At 43.5% G+C, this 21,112-nt stretch overlaps 1 protein-coding gene across 1 annotated transcript in view; it reads left to right on the forward strand.

Annotated features, from left to right (window-relative positions):
• The window catches only part of TARBP1 (TAR (HIV-1) RNA binding protein 1), a 64,276-nt gene extending 43,164 nt beyond the window's left edge, over nucleotides 1-21,112 (forward strand). Inside the window, exons 18-30 of the mRNA XM_065894635.1 lie at nucleotides 697-878; nucleotides 1,055-1,126; nucleotides 2,964-3,084; nucleotides 3,948-4,058; nucleotides 4,934-5,083; nucleotides 10,325-10,411; nucleotides 12,400-12,596; nucleotides 14,182-14,263; nucleotides 16,192-16,363; nucleotides 19,319-19,510; nucleotides 19,695-19,819; nucleotides 20,232-20,368; nucleotides 20,690-21,112. Of these exons, the coding sequence (XP_065750707.1) occupies nucleotides 697-878; nucleotides 1,055-1,126; nucleotides 2,964-3,084; nucleotides 3,948-4,058; nucleotides 4,934-5,083; nucleotides 10,325-10,411; nucleotides 12,400-12,596; nucleotides 14,182-14,263; nucleotides 16,192-16,363; nucleotides 19,319-19,510; nucleotides 19,695-19,819; nucleotides 20,232-20,368; nucleotides 20,690-20,858 (1,797 nt within the window). The 3' untranslated portion in view covers nucleotides 20,859-21,112. The remainder of the gene's footprint in view (nucleotides 1-696; nucleotides 879-1,054; nucleotides 1,127-2,963; nucleotides 3,085-3,947; nucleotides 4,059-4,933; nucleotides 5,084-10,324; nucleotides 10,412-12,399; nucleotides 12,597-14,181; nucleotides 14,264-16,191; nucleotides 16,364-19,318; nucleotides 19,511-19,694; nucleotides 19,820-20,231; nucleotides 20,369-20,689) is intronic.

Below are 21,112 nucleotides of genomic sequence, written 5' to 3' on the forward strand. Positions count from 1 at the left end.
AGACCGTGGCTTGATTTCTCCTGGACCCTGAGGGCAAACGTCACGTGCCATTTGTCAGTGCATCTGTGCGGTTGCTTTTCTTGTTCAAGGAAATATTTCTCTGAATATAACCTATCCAAAGGTCTTTCTGGTTTCTGGAGGCATGTGTGTTTACAGTCACTGATACGTAGTAGGGAACATAAGGTGATGGAATTACATCATGCCTCAGACTCACATACACTCCTTATCCAAAGGGGAAGATGGAAAATAAATCCATTTATTACCCTGCTGTCTCTGCATCCTTTCCTGACCCACGGTACACACTTAGAGAGGGGGGCCTCTTTTGTTTTGAGGCAAGGGAGGCCCCTGGCAAGTGCAGAGAAAACTGAAAATGTCAAGGGTGAGGCGTTTTTTCTCCCTTTCATTCCCTATCACTTTGGGCAGTTGTTCCTCTGGGATAGTTCTGGGTGAATATCAGTATCAGTAAAATTTTATTTATTTTTAGTATTAAGAAATGAGAAATTAGCATTCTGTGATTGGTTAACATCGTGCAAACAGTGAAGAGTTTTTAATTTTTTAGACTCTATTTATGGTTATGTTGAAACTATCATTTGAAGGCGTTCAAGTAACAGTTTTTAGCAACATGAATTTTTTTTTCTCTTTTTTGAAAAAACTTAATTGGTCAAAGGATAAAGTAACTATTGTATTTCATTCCAGATTATGTACAGGATAATTGAAATGTCTGCTATAAAAACTGGAGTCTTCAATATATTGATAAGTTATTGCTGCCAATCTTGGATCGTTTCTGCTTCAAATGTGTCTTTATCTACTGCTAAAAATTACAGCGAACTTGTCCTTGAGGCGTGTATATTTGGAACAGTGTTTCGGCGTGATCAAAGGTAAAAGATGCCATTATTTCAGCCTCACGTAACTTATAGTAAGTGTCCATCTGGGTAGAATTGTGTCTTTATCTTAAGGCTTTCCGTTAGAAGAATATTGATTAATTTTTAATTTGGGACTTTAATTTTTTTCTTCTAAAACTTGTTGTTCTTTGTCACATGTGTTTTATGGAAAGACTTATTCAGGATGTACAGACCTTCATAGAAAATCTTGGGCATGAGTGTGCAGTGAACACGGTTATTGAAAAGTAAGTATGGTGGGTCTTCCATATCTTGATATAAATGCGGCATTCAAAATGTGAGAAACATTCTGTATAAGATACTGCATGAGCCTTCCAAATTCTGTTAGAAATTATATTGCCTTGCTCATATGTTTTCTTCAGATCTGTCACTATTTACTGAAACATGATAAACTTTAAAAAAATTTAGTGTGGGGCTTCCCTGGTGGCGCAGTGGTTGAGAGTCCGCCTGCCGATGCAGGGGACGCGGGTTCGTGCCCTGGTCCGGGAGGATCCCACATGCCGCGGAGCGGCTGGGCCCGTGAGCCACGGCCGCTGAGCCTGCGCGTCCGGAGCCTGTGCTCCTCAACGGGAGAGGCCACGGCAGTGAGAGGCCCGCGTACCGCAAAAAAAAAAAAAAAAAAAAAAATTTAGTGCCAAGTCCAGCATAAATAAGGAAATAACTGTGGGGAATATGCAATTCCTATCCCTCTTCTTTATTTGGGTGGAGGGGTGATCATCAGTGCACATAGTTTATTTTTTTTTTGGCTAAAATCCACTATTTAACAAGTCACTATGCTCACGCAAAAATAAAATTACTGTTGGAGTAGGCCCTAAAGTTTTGATGTCTGGGATAAGCCTATTCTTATCTAACCGCTGAAATAATTTTTTTGGAGCTTTTTAAAAAGTTTTTATTTTCTCACATAATTTTCAAAACTTTGTGCATAGGTGTTTATGAAGAAGATAATAAATTGTGTTGTCATGATTCACTTTGATTTTCGAGTTTAGGACAACAAATGACAATTGTGTACAGTTACCACAAAGTTTATTATTCTAAGAGTCACAGCTGTGTTTTAACTCTGCCACTCTTCATTAAATATATACATTTTTCATTGTTAATTATTTTAATTAATTTTTTGTTTTCTTGGCTGGTTGGAGTATAACAATAAGTGAAATTTATTTAGTTGACGTTTCCAGAATATTTTGATTTCTACTAGACAGATATTGTTAAGTTAAAATGACATTTACTCACATGATAGTCATTTTAATGAACCTGGAAATAATTAACAATTTCAGTGAATTTATTTTTCCCCGTTTGGATACTGAAAATGCTGGGATGCTCAGCACACACAGTGAGTGCTCTCTGAGTTTGCCCTTCACCTAGAGACGTGCACTTAGACTACACAGTGACGACAGCATCGAGGTGTTGATGTGTGTTCTTGCCCCTGAGCAGGAGGTGTCTGTGGTCCTCTTCCAGGAACAGTGTCATGAGCTGTGATCTGTTTTGTCCACAGATGAGGTATTATTGACCCAGTATCAGTAGTGTGTGCCTTGTTTTTCCAGAAGTCTGGGTGAATTTGTGCTCATTCAGACTTTGTGTACAGGATCTCCTGTTGATGTATTTGTTACCGTCCACTGTCTATCCTGATTTAAAATGCATTGTCGGGGAGGGGGAAGGGTGAGCTGTGACAAAGCGAGAGAGTGGCATAGACACATATACACTACCAAACGTAAAATAGATAGCTAGTGGGAAGCAGCCGCATAGCACAGGGAGATCAGCTCGGTGCTTTGTGACCACCTAGAGGGGTGGGATAGGGAGGGAGGCGCAAGAGGGAAGAGATATGGGAACATATGTATATGTATAACTGATTCACTTTGTTATAAAGCAGAAACTAACACACCACTGTAAAGCAGTTATACTCCAATAAAGATGTAAAAACATAATAATAAAATGCATTGTCATTAAATATGAAGCTACTTAATTTTAGAAAACTTTTGGAAGGTTTTGATATTTTGAAATTAATATCTAATGTATTTTTTAATTTTGAAAATGTATTAACATAATCTATCATTTTATATTTTTTAGTACTAAAAGAGAGGACCATTATGTGAGAATTTGTGCTGTCAAATTCCTGTGTTTATTAGATGGCTCAAATATGTCTCATAAGTTGTTTATGGAAGATCTTGCAGTCAAGCTATTAGAAAAAGTAAATATGCTTTATTTTACCTTCAGGTATCTTAACTTAGCAGTTCAAGCAGTAGCAGTGACGTACCAGAAGTAAACCTGCCAGTTGGCTGAATTTAGACAGCCCAGACCATTAAAGCCGGGGAGAGCGCTGCTCACGTAGGACTCTGTGCTGCTGTTGCCTTGTGTCTGGTGATGGCACTGTCCGTTTACTGAGGTGCCCCTGTCTTAGTGGGGTCTATATCAAATTGTAGATCCCATCATTCCAAACTTACACAATCAAGGGGCGTTGTATTCCCTTGCTAATATATATTCTTCAGATCTGTCACTATTTACTAAAATACGATAAACTTAAAAAAATTTTTAGTGCCAAGTCCACCCCTGTGACCCCATGTCTCCCCCTTAACTGGGCACAAGGAAGGAGAAGTATATTTTCAGGTACTTTTTTTACTACGTAAATTTGTATGGTTCCTTTTCTAATTTTAAAAGCAGATAAGTTTAGACTTCCTGGTGGTCCAGTGGTTAAGACTCCACGCTTCCAATGCAAGGGGCATGGGTTCGATCCCTGGTCAGGGAACTAAGATCCCACATGCTGCGCGGCGTGGCCCAGAAATAAAAATAAATAAATTAATTAAATAAGAATAATAAAACTTAAAAAAAAAAGATAAGTTAAACAAAAGAACGAAATTCATTGTTTTGAAAGGAAACTTGGGAAAAGTATCATAAGAAAGTGTCTTTCTTATCCTTCTGCCTTTCAGAGTATAACAGGCTCCTATGCCCAGTTTATACTTTTTAAACTTGAAGTTGTCACTGATTTTATTTTCATTAATCACGAATTCAGTAGGTAATTTAATATTGGTTCCACCCTCTCCCCCGCCCCCCAAGGATGAATTGGTGTCCAAGTCAAGAACTCGATACTATGTGAATTCTCAACAACATAGAGTGAAGAACCGAATATGGCAGACTCTGCTTGTACTTTTCCCCAGATTCGATCAGGTATAACATTTATTACCTTCGTACCTTAAAGCGTAATGTTTTCATATGAATAAACTATGTAGTAGAAATTGTCACGTGCTACTTTAAAATTGAGAAAGTCGTCTGCTTAAAATTTATACTTTAGTTCTTAAAATTGAAGTTTATTCAGAAGTTTTTTTAATAGAATACTAAGGCAATTAGGTGTTGTAGAAATAAATTGGAAACTGATTTACATGGCCCCATTTAATATATTTTTCCCCTCAGTATTTTATTGTAATATTTTAACTGTTTAAAGACTCATATGCCACGATAAAACTTTAAGCTGTTTTTTAATAGTGACTATTTCTTAATTAAAATTAGTAACCATTTTCAAAGTTGATAAGGAATAGATTTTAATTTTTCCCACCACAGAAGAGAAATCACTACGTGACATGAGAGAGACTAGTGCTGCTAAGGTGGTAGTCATAATGCGACGTATAAATGTATCATCACAAAGTGAGAGAGTGGCACTGACATATATACACTATCAAACGTAAAATAGCTAGCTAGTGGGAAGCAGCCGTGTGGCACAGGGAGATCAGCTCGGTGCTTTGTGACCGCCTAGAGGGGTGGGATAGGGAGGGTGGGAGGGAGGGAGACGCAAGGGGAAGAGATATGGGGATATATGTATACGTATAACTGATTCACTTTGTTATAAAGCAGAAACTAACACACCACTGTAAAGCAATTACACTCCAGTAAACATGTTTAAAAATAAATAAATAAATAAATGTCTCATCACATCAACATGTTGTACACCTAAACTTATACATTATATGTCAGTGATATCTCAATAAAAATAATTTTTTAAAATTAATAACCATAACAGTTTAATTTGTGTGCTTTATTTTTCTCAGAATTTCTTGAATAGAATTATTGACAAGATTTTCCAGGCTGGTTTCATCAATAATCAAGCATCCATAAAATATTTTATAGAATGGATTATTATACTGATTCTTCATAAATTCCCTCAATTTCTTCCGAAGTTCTGGGACTGTTTTTCTTACGTAAGTAAAGGAGATTTTTCATAATTTTTTTTTAATGAGGAAAAGATCTTAGCTATGCTGGGAGATTGTTTCACTTCAATAGTTTTCTGGCTGTCAGTTGCCCTGCCCCTAATGTACTGATATCCTAAATTGTGTTTTGCAAGATTTGAATTAATTTAGACAGAGACAGAAAGCCCTGGCGTTTATCTTGAGTATGGCATAATCTTTATTTGAGAGTTCTTCTATTCCAACAAAACAAAGAGGGAAAAGGTTTCTGTTGTTAAGGAGTAAGGGGAATAGGTGCTTTCTATATTTTCATTTACCAAGCAAAGTCTTTGTTTGATCTTAGAGGTAAGAATGCTGAGGAATTGGGGACTTCCCTGGTAGTCCAGTGGTTAAGACTCCATGCTTCCGACGCAGGGGTGCAGGTTCGATCCCTGGTTGGGGAACGAAGATCCCACATGCTGCAGGGTGCAGCCAGAAAGTAAAAAAAAAAAACAACAACAACAAAGAATGATGAGGAATTAAATGCATTCCTTACAATTTTAAAGAATTTCTTAGTAGGGAAATTTCAAATATAACCAAAGCAGAGAGAGTAGAAGGGAGCCCCTACCACCCAGCCAAAAGCAAGTGTCAGTTCGTTTCCATTCTTACCTCCTCTGTACCCTCACGCACACCTCTGACACCTCATCCCCAACATTCTTAAATCTTGAAAATCATTTGTAAGGCATCGATACTAAGATTAGTGATAGAGTTTGCAGTTGCGGGCTTCCTGACAAATAGCAAGTTGTTTCTAAACATCAGTTCTAAATACTTGCCTCAAGTATTTTCTGCTGGTTCCCAAGTTCACCCTTCCCTTTCTGGGTAAATGACCTTGCCTTCTGTGTGTGAAAAGCATCTCTTTCTGTTTCTTCCTTTCTGTTTCAGGGGGAGAAACTGTTGTTCTCTCTTGCTCATCTGTAGCTGTGTCCTTATGTGCCCTGAGCTCTTCACTCTTATTCTGTTGACTTTTGCTCCCTCCTGCCATCGTCCTAGTGTCTTCTTTTCCTTCTATTAAACTTCGAGAGTGAGTATCTTTGCCTTTCTCTCTTGCTCTTCTTAAACCACTGGGCTTTCCCGCATCTTCAGAAGTCACACGTTGAGGGCTTCATGTGCAGCTACAAGCAGCCTTGTCTTTTTCTTCCTCTTCCTTACTGCCGCGCAGCCTTTCTCGTTGACTGTTGCTTTTTTTCTCCAGCTGACTGTACACTGTGGTGGTCCCTTCTCCAGTCCCTTGTCCTTCTCTTCCTATACTCCCTGTCTCTGCTGGTTTGCTGCATCCCAGCCACCTCCTAGGCCCTCTAACGTAATCACTTCAAACTTCATCCTGTGTAACACGAAATTGATGAGCATGTCTTTGCCTGAAATCCCCCCCCCCACACACACACACACACACACACACACCGCGGTCCTTCACACACACACACACACACACACACACACACACACACACACACTCCTTCCTTCACTGTCCCAGGCTCCTCTCCTGAAACCTGGACACACACACACACCCTCACTCACTCACTCACTCACTCACTCACTCACTCACTGTCCCAGGCTCCTCTCCTGAAACCTGGCTGTTACGATAAGCATGGCGGCATCATCTTCACAGTGATCCTGAAAAGTAGGTCAGAATTTTTACATTTTACTTAGTGAAAAAACTGAAGTCCAGAGAGATTAAGTAACTTGTCACACCACTAAGAAATGACAAAGCTCTAATTCAGGTGTCTGTTTCCTTTCAGAAGCCGCGTTCGCCTTCACTGTTCCAAGGTTCCTCTCCTGGCTCTTCCTTCTTCTCTTCATGCCCATAGAATTAAGAAACATACTTTGACATTTTTTCCTTGCGTTGCTTCTCAGACCTGTTGCTTTATTAATCTTGTTTGTCTGCTCTCGAGAGGGTGGGCGCTGCCTCAGAAATTCTCACGGAAGGCCCCTGGCTCTGGTGTGCTTCCAGCCCCCCTGACTCTCCTGTCCCTGGTCAAGCCACCAGTTCCGTCCCGTTTCTCCACTCTGCTCAGTCTCTCATTTTCCATAAAGAGCTCTCAGAGCTGGTATAGTCTCTTCACATCTTTTCCTTGTGGACATCAGGGTTTTTCACTGTAAGCAAGTAAAACGTTTGCTGATTGAATCAAAGGGATGGAAAACAGACAGTGGAGATGGGGGAAGTGAGGTAGCCCAGAAAGCTGCAGAATCCAGCTTGGAAAATAGGCAGGAACAAGGTGGGGCTCGGTGGTTTCCAGAACCGTAGCCACAGGCGTGCCGTAGAGCGGGTCCACCAGGGACATTGCTTCACCCCACTGGACGCCTGGCGCCGTCACGGCAGTGCTGCAGCCTTGGCCAGCCGTCCGCCTGCATGGAGTGGGTTCTCTGTGGGCTCTGCCTCTCTGGGTAAACAGTTCTCAACCCAGCATTCAGGGCAGGTGTCTCCGGATCCAGGTCAGGTGACTTCTCTTAGCTGCAGGGAGGCTGGGAAAATGAATGTCTGGCATTTCCAGCTTCTCACAAGACCTATAAGGTGAAGAATTCCCTGAACTGGGAAGGGGATTCAGAAGAGATACCCGCAAACAGGCAGTGTCCACTACACCCTTTTCCTCCTTTATTTGAAGCAGGTGACCTTAGCTTTTATGTTTCTGAGAAAGTGGCAGTCATCGCATAGGAATACCTTTACCTTCTCAAGAGCAGTCACGCAAATAAATATATAGGATTGGCCGAAAAGTTCATTCAGGTTTTGCTGTAACGTCTTCTGGAAAAACCCGAACGAACTTTTCGGCCAACCCAATACCTTGTCCATATCCACCCAAGACTGCTTCCCTCCTATATCATCAAGGACCTACCTGAATCTGCTGTTGGGGTAATTCCTCTGCTTGTTCTCCGGCTTCTCTTCCTGTCTGCCTTCTCGGGAACCTTAGCCCTCGGTCTCTCTCCTATACCTAGTGTCCCCTTCTTAACCAGGTGGTTTCTCATCCATTGTTACGGGTATTTACACTGAGCTGCTCCTATAGAGGACGCCTGTAATCACCTATCTCCCTACCCTGTCAGAGCCAGACTTGCTGAAAGAAGTGTGTGTATGCCAGTTTCGGGGTTTTCATGTTCTCTCTGCCCACAGTTCAGTCCAGCGGACCCACCTCCGGCTTGGTCACTTCTCAGACGACCCTTCGCCAGGGTCGGTGGTCAGCCTCCTGCTTCCCCCCATCCGTCCATGCTGCAGACGACCTCCTTGTTCCTGGTTCAGTAACACTTCCCTGGTTCCCCCTGCCCCTGTGTTTCCTCTTTTCTGTGTCCTTTCTGGGCATTCCCTTCCCTGCCCAGCTGTTAAATGTCAGTGCCTCTCAAGGCTGGGCCGCCTTCTTTCCTTAATTTCTCCTTGTTTTATAGTCAGTTTTATCTGGGTCATGGATTCACTTATTATCTGATGTGAATCACCCAATAATTTCTCTTTCTCTTCCAGCCATCTTCCCCTAAGTGCCCCATCAGGCTGACTGCAGCCACGCCCGGCCTGGCCACGTTTGATGGAGCACAGCCATGCCTGTTCATGTATCAGTACCTATCGTTCATGGCTGTGTTTGAGCTAAAAGGAGAGTCGAGTGTTTGCAGCAGACTGTATGGACCTCAGAGCTGTATTTTTATTCACTGTTTGGTCCTTTACAGAAAGCTTTGCTGACCCCCGCTGTGGACATTCTTCTTGAATGTTTATAAATCATCTAAAACTTGGATGTCTGACACCAGGTGCCTTATATTTGCCCCAAACTTGATCTTTTTCTACTATTGTAAACAGCACCACCGTCTGTACAGCTGCACAAAGCAGGGAACTCAGCGCTCTTCCTGACTCTGGACCAGATCCTGTCGCTCTTACCTCCCGAGTGTTTCTCAGTCACCATCTCCCGTCTCTGCGTTTGGCCTTGGTCCAGGCTGCATCGTCCACTGCACCGCTCCCCTCGGTGGACTGCGTCCCCTCTTCCTCCCTTTCGATCTCCTCTCCACACCGAGGCCAGAGCAGGTTCTTCAAAATGAAAATGTGATCAGGTCGTCCACTTTCAGCCGTGCGTGGCCTACAGGTCTCACGTGGCCTGTGCCCTCTTCCCCGTCCAGTCCGTGTGCCCCGCGTTCCCACCTCTGCACTCGAGTCATGGATGCATGCATGGGCTCAGTTTTCTGTTGCTGGAACATTCCAAAGGCCAGCGGTGTGAACAACGCTCTGCTATTTTTCCTGCTTCTGGATTGACAGGACCAGGCTGGGCTGTCGTGCCTGTGGTGTCCACTGGGCTGGGACCTGCAAACGACTTCTTTGGCCATGTGATAAGCTCACCTTGGCTGCAGTAGTGGGGACAGCCGCGGGGCCGGGCACCACTGGTTCTGTAGCTGTGTGTGTGGTCGCTCAGGGTGCCGAGGACTGCTTATTGGCCAGGGCGGATGGCGTGACCAAGCCCCCCAGGGGGCGTGGCCCGCCTTAGGGCCTGATTACTGGACAGCTTGCTTCATCGGGGCCCCCATGTGGCCGAGTACCACCCTGACCTTTTCTGTTCTTTTTCCTCTCTGCCTGCATAACTGCTGCTCTTCCTTCAGATCGCAGTTCACGTGTCGTTTGTGTTTTTTTTTTTCCCTGTACGCGGGCCTCTGACTGTTGTGGCCTCTCCCGTTGCGGAGCACAGGCTCCGGACGCGCAGGCTCAGCGGCCACGGCTCACGGGCCCAGCCGCTTCCGCGGCACGCGGGATCCTCCCGGACCGGGGCACGAACCCGTGTACCCTGCATCGGCAGGCAGACCCCCAACCACAGCGCCACCAGGGCAGCCCTCTTGAGGCTCTTTTTAAGCAGCTGCAGGGCCCCATTTAACCTCTGCTGCTCCCCTCCGCACGGGGGCCTTTGCTTCCCGCTTGCCCGTCTTGGTTCGTCTTGGTCATCTTCACCTGTTCCCCCGCCCACCCCCGCTTTCTCCAGCCAGCCCTTCTCTCCCTGCAGTGAGCTCACCCTGGTCTCCCCCAGGTACTCCTCGCCTGAGTGGTTAGCGGCCGTGTGTTGGATGAGTGCTGTGCGTGCCGGCATTTCGCTCTGGGACATTCCTGTGCGTTCTCGCTTTTCCTCCTCTCCTGCCACCCAGGCCGTGGCTGCGTCGGGGAAGAGCCGGCCTCATGGCCCGGGCCCCAAGCATCCAGCCCGGTGCCTTGATGTGCACGGGCTCGCGGCAGCCTTGAGTGACTGTTTCGTGTATCTGATTTATTTTCAGGCCGAAGAAAACCTTAAAACAAGCATTTGTACGTTTTTATCAGTTTTGTCGCATTTGGACATCATTACTGAAAATATTCCAGAGAAGGTAGGTTTATATCGTTTCTGAGAAGAGTTCAGACTTGACATCAAAATAGAACTTACACATTTGTGCTAACTGTTCTCATTTAGAGTAGTCCTCGTGTGTTTTGCCGTTTCTCCCCTTCCCTTCCACTCCCCTCCTAATGGCACACGCACTTAGACACAAATGCACAGTAAGGTGTTACCACAGGCACACACACACACTGAGATAACGCCTGAGCCCATGTTAAATCTCTAGACAAATGAATGGGCTTAACTTGATGCAGGTATTTACGTAAGATTATTTAAAGACGACCTTCCCCTATTGCATTTAAGTGTTCCTTGGCTGGCAGAGTTACTTAACAAATGCTGGTACAAAGAAACTCATGGTCAGAGTATTAAAAGCCATTGTGTTACGGAAGGTTTATATAAAATGACTGTCACTATGCAGAGTGTGAAAGCCAGTTCTTCACCTTTCTCGGGTTTAAAGCATCTTCCCTAGATAAGTAGAGATCTTAGCTCATTCTGGTTAATCACCGTGGTAACTGTGGAGAATTCAGGAAAACCTGCCGGTAAAGATCTAGAGCAAGATTCTATATTATTGAATCTACACAGAGTGTCCTTATATGTTGTAAACTCTGGGAGAAACTTAACACGGTCGACCCTCGGTCAACACAGGAGTTGGGAGTACCGACCCTCTGCGCAGTGGGAAATCCACACGTATCTTTACAGTCACCGTAATCCAGGGTTCCTCATCTGTATCTGTGGATTCAACTACCCGAGGATCCTGTCGCTCTGTAGTACGTCTTTAGTGAAAACAAATCCACGTATAAGTGGACCTGCACAGTTCAAACCCCTGTTGTTCAGTGGTCAGCTGTCTGAAAGAAATGTTGTTTGGTGTTGAAAGTGAGGCAAAAATATTGGGGGGATAGGTTTCCTAGAACTTTTCAAAGTGTTGTCTTTGGGCATGGTAACAATCAGATTTCGTTGTTCACCTATTTCATCAATCCTAAGAACAGGTCTTTCTTCCCACCACATTTTAACCTCAAAAACCATAATATCTTAAAATTGATGGTGTGTTACAGTGTCTGTCCGCCAGATGGCAGTGTGTTAGTTATAGTTACGTGAAAACTTGTGTTTCTGGTAAGAGTTACGAAAGCTCTAGCATCCGGTAATAGCAGTTGTTCTCTTTCTGTTTTAAATATGTGCAGGGAAGAGATTTGCTTACAATCTGTTGAGAGAAGTAAGACAGACAGGAAACTACTATTGCAGGGCTCTTAGCTTGGTGTAGCCCAGTAACATTTACAGATGAGCCGTCTGTAGGAGCATTAAGGTAGCTCCTGATAACTGTATTAAAAGTTTGAGTCCATCTGGTTTCCACATTAATACATGTCACTTCCTTTGCCTTTCAATATCTGTTGAACTGTGTGGCTTTAGAAATCAGGGATTATCATTGCATAAAATCTCCTGGCTGTGAAGGTGAAAAACTCTGTGAATTCCCAGGAAAAGACGACAGGGAAGTTTAAACTCTTATTATTTTTCTCCCCACTTCTTAATTTTCCTGCCACCACTCAGTGCTGTGTGGGTCCAAGGTCACTATTAGGGAAAACAGAGTAGTTCAGACCATGGGAAAACAGCATTTTATGAGGTACCTTGCTCAAGTTCACTTAATATTTCTAACTTTTTCAGCCCATGGTAAGGTAATAAGTGATGGAGACATCTTTAAAACACTGGTCATACAGTGGTTAGCATGAAAGTACTTCATTCAGATTAACCTAGGTACCGGAGTATGGGGGAGAACATGTGTGGCAGCATGGTAAATAAAAACTAAAGAGCTGGGAAGATACTTTTCCTTCTTGAGGAAATCACTCCTGCCAGTTTATCTGTCTGAGAATGACGATGCAGAAACAGTGAAATGAGATTTTACTTTGTAGCATTTTTGTCACCTGTTCTTGGTCATACAGTCAAGGGTAAAATGGTCCATGTTTACATCTGAAGAATGTTTCTCCTTTTCAGAAACTAATTCTGAAGCAAGCCCTTATTGTCGTACTGCACTGGTGTTTTAATCACAACTTTAGCATCCGACTGTATGCCTTAGTTGCTCTTAAGAAAATCTGGAGCATGTGTAAGACATTGCACGTTGAAGAACTTGATGCGTTGACTTCCGTTATTGAATCCAGTCTGAATCAAGTGGAAAACATGCATGGAGCAGGGTAAGCAGGCCTTGTCCCCTTACCCCTCGGTCCAGCATTGTGTGCAGAGAGGGCAGAGAGGGTGCCCAGCTTTTAGCAGCTCCTGTTGGGCCCATCACGCTGCAGTGCACAGAGCTCGGATTAAACAGCTCACTGTTGGATGTGCGGTTTTATTACAGTTCTGGGTGCTGTCAGCTCCGTCATTGACTTATTTTCTTTTTCTTTTTTTTGCTCTTTAATCCTTGATCTTTAATTTAGGGACCTCTAGACGTTTCTCTTCAGCGTAGCCAAATGTTTTCATCCTCTGTTGTCAAAGAACTGCTGAGAAGTAGCATGACTGGACTCTAAAGCCGTGCTCATAACCCCTCAGATGTCCGGGTTAAAGCTGGAAGCTCTTGCCTTTTTCTTTTCTAAGAGAACTTCTCTATCCCCCAAACAAAATCCTAGTCAGACGCTCAGTATCAAACAGATACAACACCGCTGCTGTGATGGAGTAGGTCAGGGCGCACGACTCAGTAGCAAAACCCAGGGGGATGGGAGCTCGGACACACATTGGGGTGCTGTCCTTTGAAGAGACCCTTGAAAGCCAAGGGGCGGAGAAGACAGGTGCATAAGGAGGGGCCAGTCTCTCATCTCAGGTCTCCTCTCCTCACGCCGCTGATGTTGGGGCCCAGCCGGCAGTGCAGGAGGGGCTGGGAACTCGGGGGTGAAGGGGGTACGTTGGCCAGAGCAGAACGATCTCACCGGGAGGGCGTCTTGAAATTGCTGCGTAGCTTTTGGGTTGTTGGTCATGAATCTAAACTGAAACCTGCCGGTGGCCATGTTTTGTCACTTTTATTCCTCCCTCTTTTGCCTTCTAAAACTTGACAAATTTTTGGTTTTTGTTGTTTGTGAGTATGTACCTAAGTATTTAAAACCTCTTACTTTCATCGGGCTTAACAGAAGTTGGTAGAGTTTGGCTGCGTGTCGTGGATCTTCAGGGTAGAAAACGTGACTTACGTGGACTTCCCTGGCAGTCCCGAGGTTAAGACTCCGCGCTTCCACTGCAGTGGGCAGTCAGTCGCTGGTCGGGGAACTGAGATCCCACATGCTGCGCGGCACAGCCAAAAACAAAAAAGTAACTTATGTAACGATTTTCTCTCCTGGGAAAAAAAAAAAAGCATTTATGGCCAGAGAGAGACATAAGGATCCCAGCCTAGATTTCTTACACGGTTCCCTTTTAGAATTCTTTTTGCCCAAGCAAGGGAGTTGTACCTGCGGCAGCCGTTCCTGTGAGATTTTCCCATCGTTGTCTGTTGACTGACGACTGTCTCTTTGATGGAGTGGAGACCTGAGTTTCATTCTTGTTGAGTCATTGTTTGACGTAGGACTGTGAGAGTGTTATTTAATTTGTCTGTCTTTCAGTTTCACTTCAAAACGTCAGATTTAGGGTCAGCTTTTAAGGACGCTGACCTTGGAGATAGGGGTTATAAATCTTGGGATAAAATTCACAATATTTTCCACTCATTCTAAATTCTGCAGTGCCTCTTTAAGAGAGCTATTTGGTTTTCCCCCTTACCAGAGTGGGTTCACTAGTCTGTACCTCACATGTATCTTTAACACTTAGGAACGCGAAGAAGAATTGGCAACGGATCCAGGAGCATTTCTTTTTTGCAGCGTTCCACCCACTTAAGGACTACTGTCTGGAGGTGAGCAGAGGGTCTCATTTGGGAACGACTCTCTTCCGTATCTTTAGTCCCGGTGCTTCCTTTCTGCCGCGGTTGTTGAAGTGTACTGAGGTTAACTGTCCTTACAACACCGCCTTCACGGTCGTAAAGTGCTCCGTGTAATTTTGTCACGGCTGCTTGCGCTTCACTCTTCAGCACTGAAAACTGGCTAGTCATTTTCACTTTCTGTTTCTCAGGCAGTGTCTGGCTTGTAAACACTGGAAGGGGGAATATTTAACTCTGAACAGAAATCTGTTCTGACATTAAAAGGAAATGAGTGAGAACATTTGTGCAGGTGAGATTTGTTGTAACGAACGAAGCCCATTGTTATGAAAGAGCGAGAAGACCAACTCTTTTGTTAAGTGCCTGTTTTAGGTTCTGGATGGCTGGAATTGTATAGCAAATGACCCACCATCTCAGTGATCCTAACACAATGTGCTTATAACTTCTTTAGTTACAGTTAGCGTGTGAATCAATGTACAGATTATTAAAATTTGTACATATGTTACTTTCTCCTTTTCGACTACAGTTACAGCCTTGGAATTTAAAACGCGATCTAGGAATCTGGAAGTGTCAGAAACTTTAGCGACCATGCATAAGCAGTTTTTTTTGTTGTTGTTGGGTTGTGTGTGTGTGTGTGTGTGGATTACTAGTAAACTGGCCTTTAAAAAAAATACAGATATGTTGTGAGATAGTCATCATAAAACATTATTGTGTACTTTGTTGCTTCGTTGCAAAAATTATTTAGGATTTTTCAAATATTTTAACGTGCTCTGTTCTGTGTCCTTTAGCACCCAGAATGCTTTGTTTGACATCTTTCTGAAGGACTCTTAATAACTCTCTAGTGCTAAGTCAGCCTTTTCTATTCAGTTCTCCAGCAGGAGTAAGTCCCTTGCTTCCACTTTTCCTTCATCCTGACTCTGACTGCCTCACCCTCATATGTTTTATATATTTTATTCTCTATTAATTATACGAACTATAACTGTACATATCAATAAAATAGTGGCACACAAGAACTCTGTTTCTCTGTACATTTGGAGCTATACTTGGTACCTACTTAATAAGCAGTTGCATTCATCATGCCAGTTTCAATTTGCACAGATATTGCTAATAAAGAGAAAACCATATTCATTCTAAAAACTTGTATGAAGACTTGGACATTGTTATCAGTTTATTACTTTGTTTTTAAATTGCCTCCTGTGCTTCTGACTCCTGTGCCTTTTCACATTTGAGGGTTATCTGGATCTCAGTTTTCTTGTCATAGGTAAGGAAAGGGGAGGATTGTCATGTAGTGACTGAATAACTGCTGTCCACAGTGGTGTCACACTGTACAGTTTACAGATCACTTTCATGTGCTCTTCTTACCTGATTTTACCCTCGTTTTACCAGCGAGGAGGTTGAAGCTGAGAGAGGCTAATGGCTTGTCTAAGGTCACACAGCTAAGATACAGTCGAGGCAAAATCTAGACTCTAAATTTGTATATTGGCAGCGAGAGTGAGGATCTGGCACCACAGGAGCTTGAGTTTGATTTTGCTTACGGAGGTGTCTGGTTGTCAATAAATAGCATTTATCCAAATGTTGTCCAACATTAATGCTCATTAATTCCAAAACACTTCTTGCTTGTATTAAGAGCACGGTGTATACTATGTTACATACAGTTAGAAATACTGGAGTGGAAGATTTGCCCGCTCTCAAGGATTTCCTAAATTAATCCCTTAATTTCTTAGAGAAGATAAGAAGTATAGATAGTTGCTACAAGATATAAATGAAAGTATGTCATTTGATCAGATGTGATAGTTTGGGAGAACACATCAGTAATAATAATTAAGTTGTACTTTAAACATGTTATCATGTATTTCTTTGTTATTTTTAAGGGAAGAAAATTCAGATGTTTACAATTCTCCTTTCAGACCATATTTTATACCCTTCCACGCCTTTCTGGCCTTGTTGAGGACGAATGGATTGCCATTGGTAAATTCACCAGGTTCACTGACATTCCTTTAGACGCAAGATTTCAGTGGTACCTTTCTCCAGCTCAACTTTGTGAACTAAAACCAGGTGACTGGTCCCAGCAGGACACAGGTAAGAAAAACTTCTGTTTTACTTGTCCTCCCTGTAGCCTTGGTCAGGCTCATTGATTCACGTTACTTAGAATAGGTGGTTGATAGTACCACTTTTTCATTGATGTGGTGAATTCTGCTCCACTTAAGAGGAAAGACAGAAGGCGTGCTGTCACTCTGACTAGTACTTTCTGTTGACGTTGGCTTTGCTCTTAATAGCCAAAGAGAGCTTGACCGGCTTTACTATATAAAGCTAAAGGCTTCTGTCTTCTTTGAAGTATTGATAATAAATATTCATTGCCCTTCTACTCTCTATTTCTGAAAAAATACAGATATAAAAAAGGGCCAAATTAAGAAATCTCTTTTCTTGTCCTATTTGGGAGTGAAGCAGAGCTCTCTGCATTCCCTGCTCCGTCTGGCCGAACATCACTCATCTCTTACCCCTCTTTTCCCTATGGCTCCAGCCCTCCTTCCATGTGCCCCCGCCCCCATCCTTCCCTGCAGCTTTCTCAAGGACCCCCCCTTTTCCCTCTGTTACTTCCCGTCCTCCTCCTTCCCTTCACAGTCCAGCTGCCCCAAAAAACCGGGAACAAGTCCCCCGCCCATTTTTAAAATCACAACTAACCTTAAGAGATGTGTAGTAGCGATCTGCGTTCTCAGCATCTCTGTCAATCACATTTTGTCCTCCTTCTGGCTTCCCCAGCCCATAAGCATCATGGAAACTTCTTTCAGAAAAGCAGAAACTGTCTTTGTCTACTTCTTTACAAAATCTAAACAGATGCTCTTTTCTTACCATACCTGACCCTGCGTAGCATTTATTTGCTCATTTCTTGCTCTCCTGATTTTTCTCCTCAGTCTGACTTTCCTCACTCTCCTCTGAGTTCCCCTCCCTCGTCCCTTATATTTACAGTTCTCTCAAATGTTAGCGTTTTCAGGAATCCCTTGGACATCATGGTGAAGGTGCAGATTCTTGGGTCCCACCCTTAGATTTTTGTCTGGAGGAGAGTTCTAGGAAAGTGCATTTTTTTAATCGAATACTCTAGGTGGTTCATTTTAAGACGATCACCTTAAATTTATTTACTAGGTCAACAAAGATTGACTTATTGCCCCCTGTGTGCTGAACAAAAGACAGAGGCCCTGCCCTCAGGGCACTTACATTCCTCCAGGGGGACAACCCTAAACAAACAGATAAGATGTCAGGTAGTATGGAGAAAAGAAAGCAGAGTAAGGAGTGTGAGAGAGGATTAAAAAGACCTTTTTAAGGAGTTGACATCGAGCAGAGGCTACATGAAGTGACAGCAAGTCAGGCAAAGCCTGGGGAAGAGCAAATGTGGATTTGGGGGCAAAAGACAGTGACGGGAGCCTTCTCAGGGCGGAGGGGCCCGCCTGACCGGGAGGGGAGGGGAGGAGAGGGGAGCCGCACATCTGCACATCTTGTCTGACGTGAGTGGGGCAGAGAAGTGGGGAGTTACTGGATGGGGAGAAGGCTACAGAGGTCTTTCTGTGTGTTTTGTTTGTTTTTGGTAAAGAGGGGGATATTGCAACAGGGTTTCTCTGCTGAGACATGAATGCTAAAATGCTTTCATTGGCCTGGTTTTCTTCTCATTCTGTTTGCTCTCCCTGCACGTTTTTATTAATTTCCACAACTGGAAACCACCACCATGTAACTGCAACTTTCAGATCCTTATCTCTGGCCAGCCTCCTTCCTGAGCCTTCTAGACGCTTCACTAGCTCATCTGTAAGCTCTTTAAACTCAGCATCCAAATCCACGTTACCTTTCTGCCCAGACGCGCCTCTTCTAATCCCCTTCCTGTTAGTGGTCTCCCAGGAGTCATTCTTCTGCCGTCCCTCTAGCCACATCCGTCTGTCCGTTATCAGATCTTGGCGATTCTGCCCTTCCTCTTCAGCCCCTCTTGCAGAGACTGTTTTTGTCTTTTTTGGGCTAGTGTGAAAGCCTCTCGGTGGTTTTCCCTCCCCACTCGTTTTTAAGAGGGGTTTTTTCTGCAACACAAAACCAGTACTGTTACCCCCCTTCTTAAAACCCTGTACTGCCTCCTGTCTGTAGAATAAATTCTTTATCATTTTATACACAAAGCCCTAACGACCTGGTCTGAGTCACGTCCCTCCCTCCACTGCAGGCTGTGAGCGATGCCTGAGTCCGTGTCCTTCCGCGTCTGCCCGTGTGCAACATGTCCAGTCTGCCCCGCCCTTCCCACTCGCTCTCCTTTGCAGACTTTTACACTCCCTTCCCTGAGCCCTCCTGCGTCTTGCTTTTTGGCCCCTCCCTCCCCCAGACATTAGCAACTCCTGTCTGTGTGGGCACACCCTCAGTATAGTACCATGCGTGTCTCTTCCCTCCCCAGTAACCTGAGTGCCCCCGTTTGCTCAGTCAGGTCTGGAGTGGGAAGGAGAGCCTGGAAGGAGAGTCTCAGTCCTGAACTAGAGATCACAACGCACATTAGACAGCTCGGTAACATCCGTGTACTCATCGCGGTAGCCAAGAGATAACTGCTCCAAAGAACAGTCCTCGTTTTTAGAAAAGGTCCCCCAAGTACTTGCAAGATAATTTAAGATAAAGCCTGTTTGTTGTTTTCCGGCATACAATATTTCTACAGAAAATTCCAATCTAATAACACCCTTGTTTGTAAGATACGCCATTATTTTATGTAACTCTAAGAAAAAAATGCTGCCAAACCCATGGTACCCTTATGGATTCTAAGATGCTTCCCAATTCGGGGTATGCTAAAATGGAAAAAATGTGCATCTTTGATTTTCATGAAATACTGTCGTATTTTGGTTAGCAGGGTAGAATTTGAACATTTTAAACTGTTACCGAAAATGACAAGTGTATCTGAATCCAAATAAAGTTCTTTAGTCAATGAATCTCATTCTAAACTATCATTTTAAGCTCTTAAAAAAGTATATATGCATGTAAATCAATAGAGAGGGAGATTTATATTTTCTTTTTCTTTCCCAGGTTCTAACTCAGGCGAAGCAGATATCGAGTCAGAGTGCAGTGATGTTCAGAAGAAGATTATCCCCTGGAGAAGCAGTGTTCCCGACTTAGACCTGGAGCTGGTATTTCAGGATCGTGTGGCCAAACTTGGGAAGTCACGCAGCAGACTGATTGTGGTGGCCTCACTCGTTGACAAACCAACCAACTTAGGAGGTAAAATTGGAGTTTCCACTGGGCTTGCTTAACATCTTCTGATCCCGAGAATTTGTAATTGACCCAGTGCCATTTGTGGCCTCTCTTCCACATTTCCCCCCCTCCGGGAGCTTCAGAGGAATGCCTGGGACCTAGTGAACTTGGCCTTAGACTGGCGGCAGTAACCCCGGCTTGTCCTGTGCAGGGCTGTGCCGGACCTGTGAGGTGTTCGGGGCCTCGGCGCTCGTGGTTGGCAGCCTTCAGTGCATCAGAGACAAGCAGTTTCAGCACCTCAGCGTTTCGGCAGAACAGTGGCTTCCTTTAGTGGAGGTGGGCGCAAAGTGATGTATTATTAAAATTTTCATTTGCTAGACTCTCTTGTAGTACTCTGTCTTCACGTTATCAACCCTTTTGCAGTAGTCCAGCCTTTGATAGCTTAAAAATAATACTGAAAAGTAAACTACAGCCCACTCTGTTCTCATTATCTTTCACACTGTTGTATTTTTAGAAATCAATAATGTAGAATTCTTTTCAGTAAAATGTGTCCTGTTATAAGTCACTCTCGTTTGATAAATTTATGAGCTGTTGGGAGCGTTCTTTTTTATAGTGTATAATAATTCTGTCCTTTTCCTTTTAACAAATTTCGGTTTCATGAAAGTGTTTTTTTCTTGAACTGATTTTACCCCCAGGAGGGCTGTAAATGAATGATTTAATATTCTGCTCTTTGTAAACGAATATTAAGGTAAAACCACCTCAGCTGATCGATTATCTGCAACAGAAAAAAGCAGAAGGTTACACCATCGTGGGTGTGGAACAGACTGTGAAAAGTTTAGACCTAACCCAGTACTGCTTCCCTGAGAAGTCTCTACTCTTGTTGGGGTAAGAACACTGTCTTGAGAGTCTGTCTAGAAAACGTTTCAGAAGGTTTACAGTTTGATCATACACCTGTACCTGGCTTTTGACTTGCAAGGTTTATGGAAAGCCCCCCTAAGTTTTCGTTTTATTTCACCCGTTTGGGATGGTCAGGTGAACACAGAATTGACCCATAAGCCTTCTTGTTACACTCTTCTTTATCTTCCTGGTACCACAGACTTGTGTCATTGTGTTAACCTGTCTCTTCCAGTAACATCCAGGATAGCTGAGAAGAAAATTGTTTATTATAAGAAAACTAACCTTTCTTCTCCCATTTTTCTGAATCAGAAATGAACGGGAAGGAATTCCAGCAAATCTGATCCAGCAACTGGACGTGTGTGTGGAAATTCCTCAACAGGGCATCATCCGCTCCCTCAACGTCCACGTGAGTGGAGCTCTGCTCATCTGGGAATACACCAGGCAGCAGCTGCTGAAGCAGGGGGACCCCGGGTCCTGAGGCTTGTGCCTTGTCTGAGACGAGTTATCGAGTTATCTATCGGTGCTGTTGAAACATTGTTTAGAACTATTTGGACTGATGAGATAGATTCTGAAATCTGTTGGGATAATTTGCATTTCTTTATTTGCAGTTTAATGCCAAAACTTTGTCATGTGCCTTAACTATATTGCTGTATGTTGTCCCCTTTAATAAACCGTTTTTAAAGCTAAGTTGTATTGCTTCTTTAATAAAATTGCTTCTTTTAAGCAACTGTG

The sequence above is a fragment of the Phocoena phocoena genome, chromosome 16, assembly GCF_963924675.1.
Source record: "Phocoena phocoena chromosome 16, mPhoPho1.1, whole genome shotgun sequence".
NCBI classification, from domain to species: Eukaryota; Metazoa; Chordata; class Mammalia; order Artiodactyla; family Phocoenidae; genus Phocoena; species Phocoena phocoena.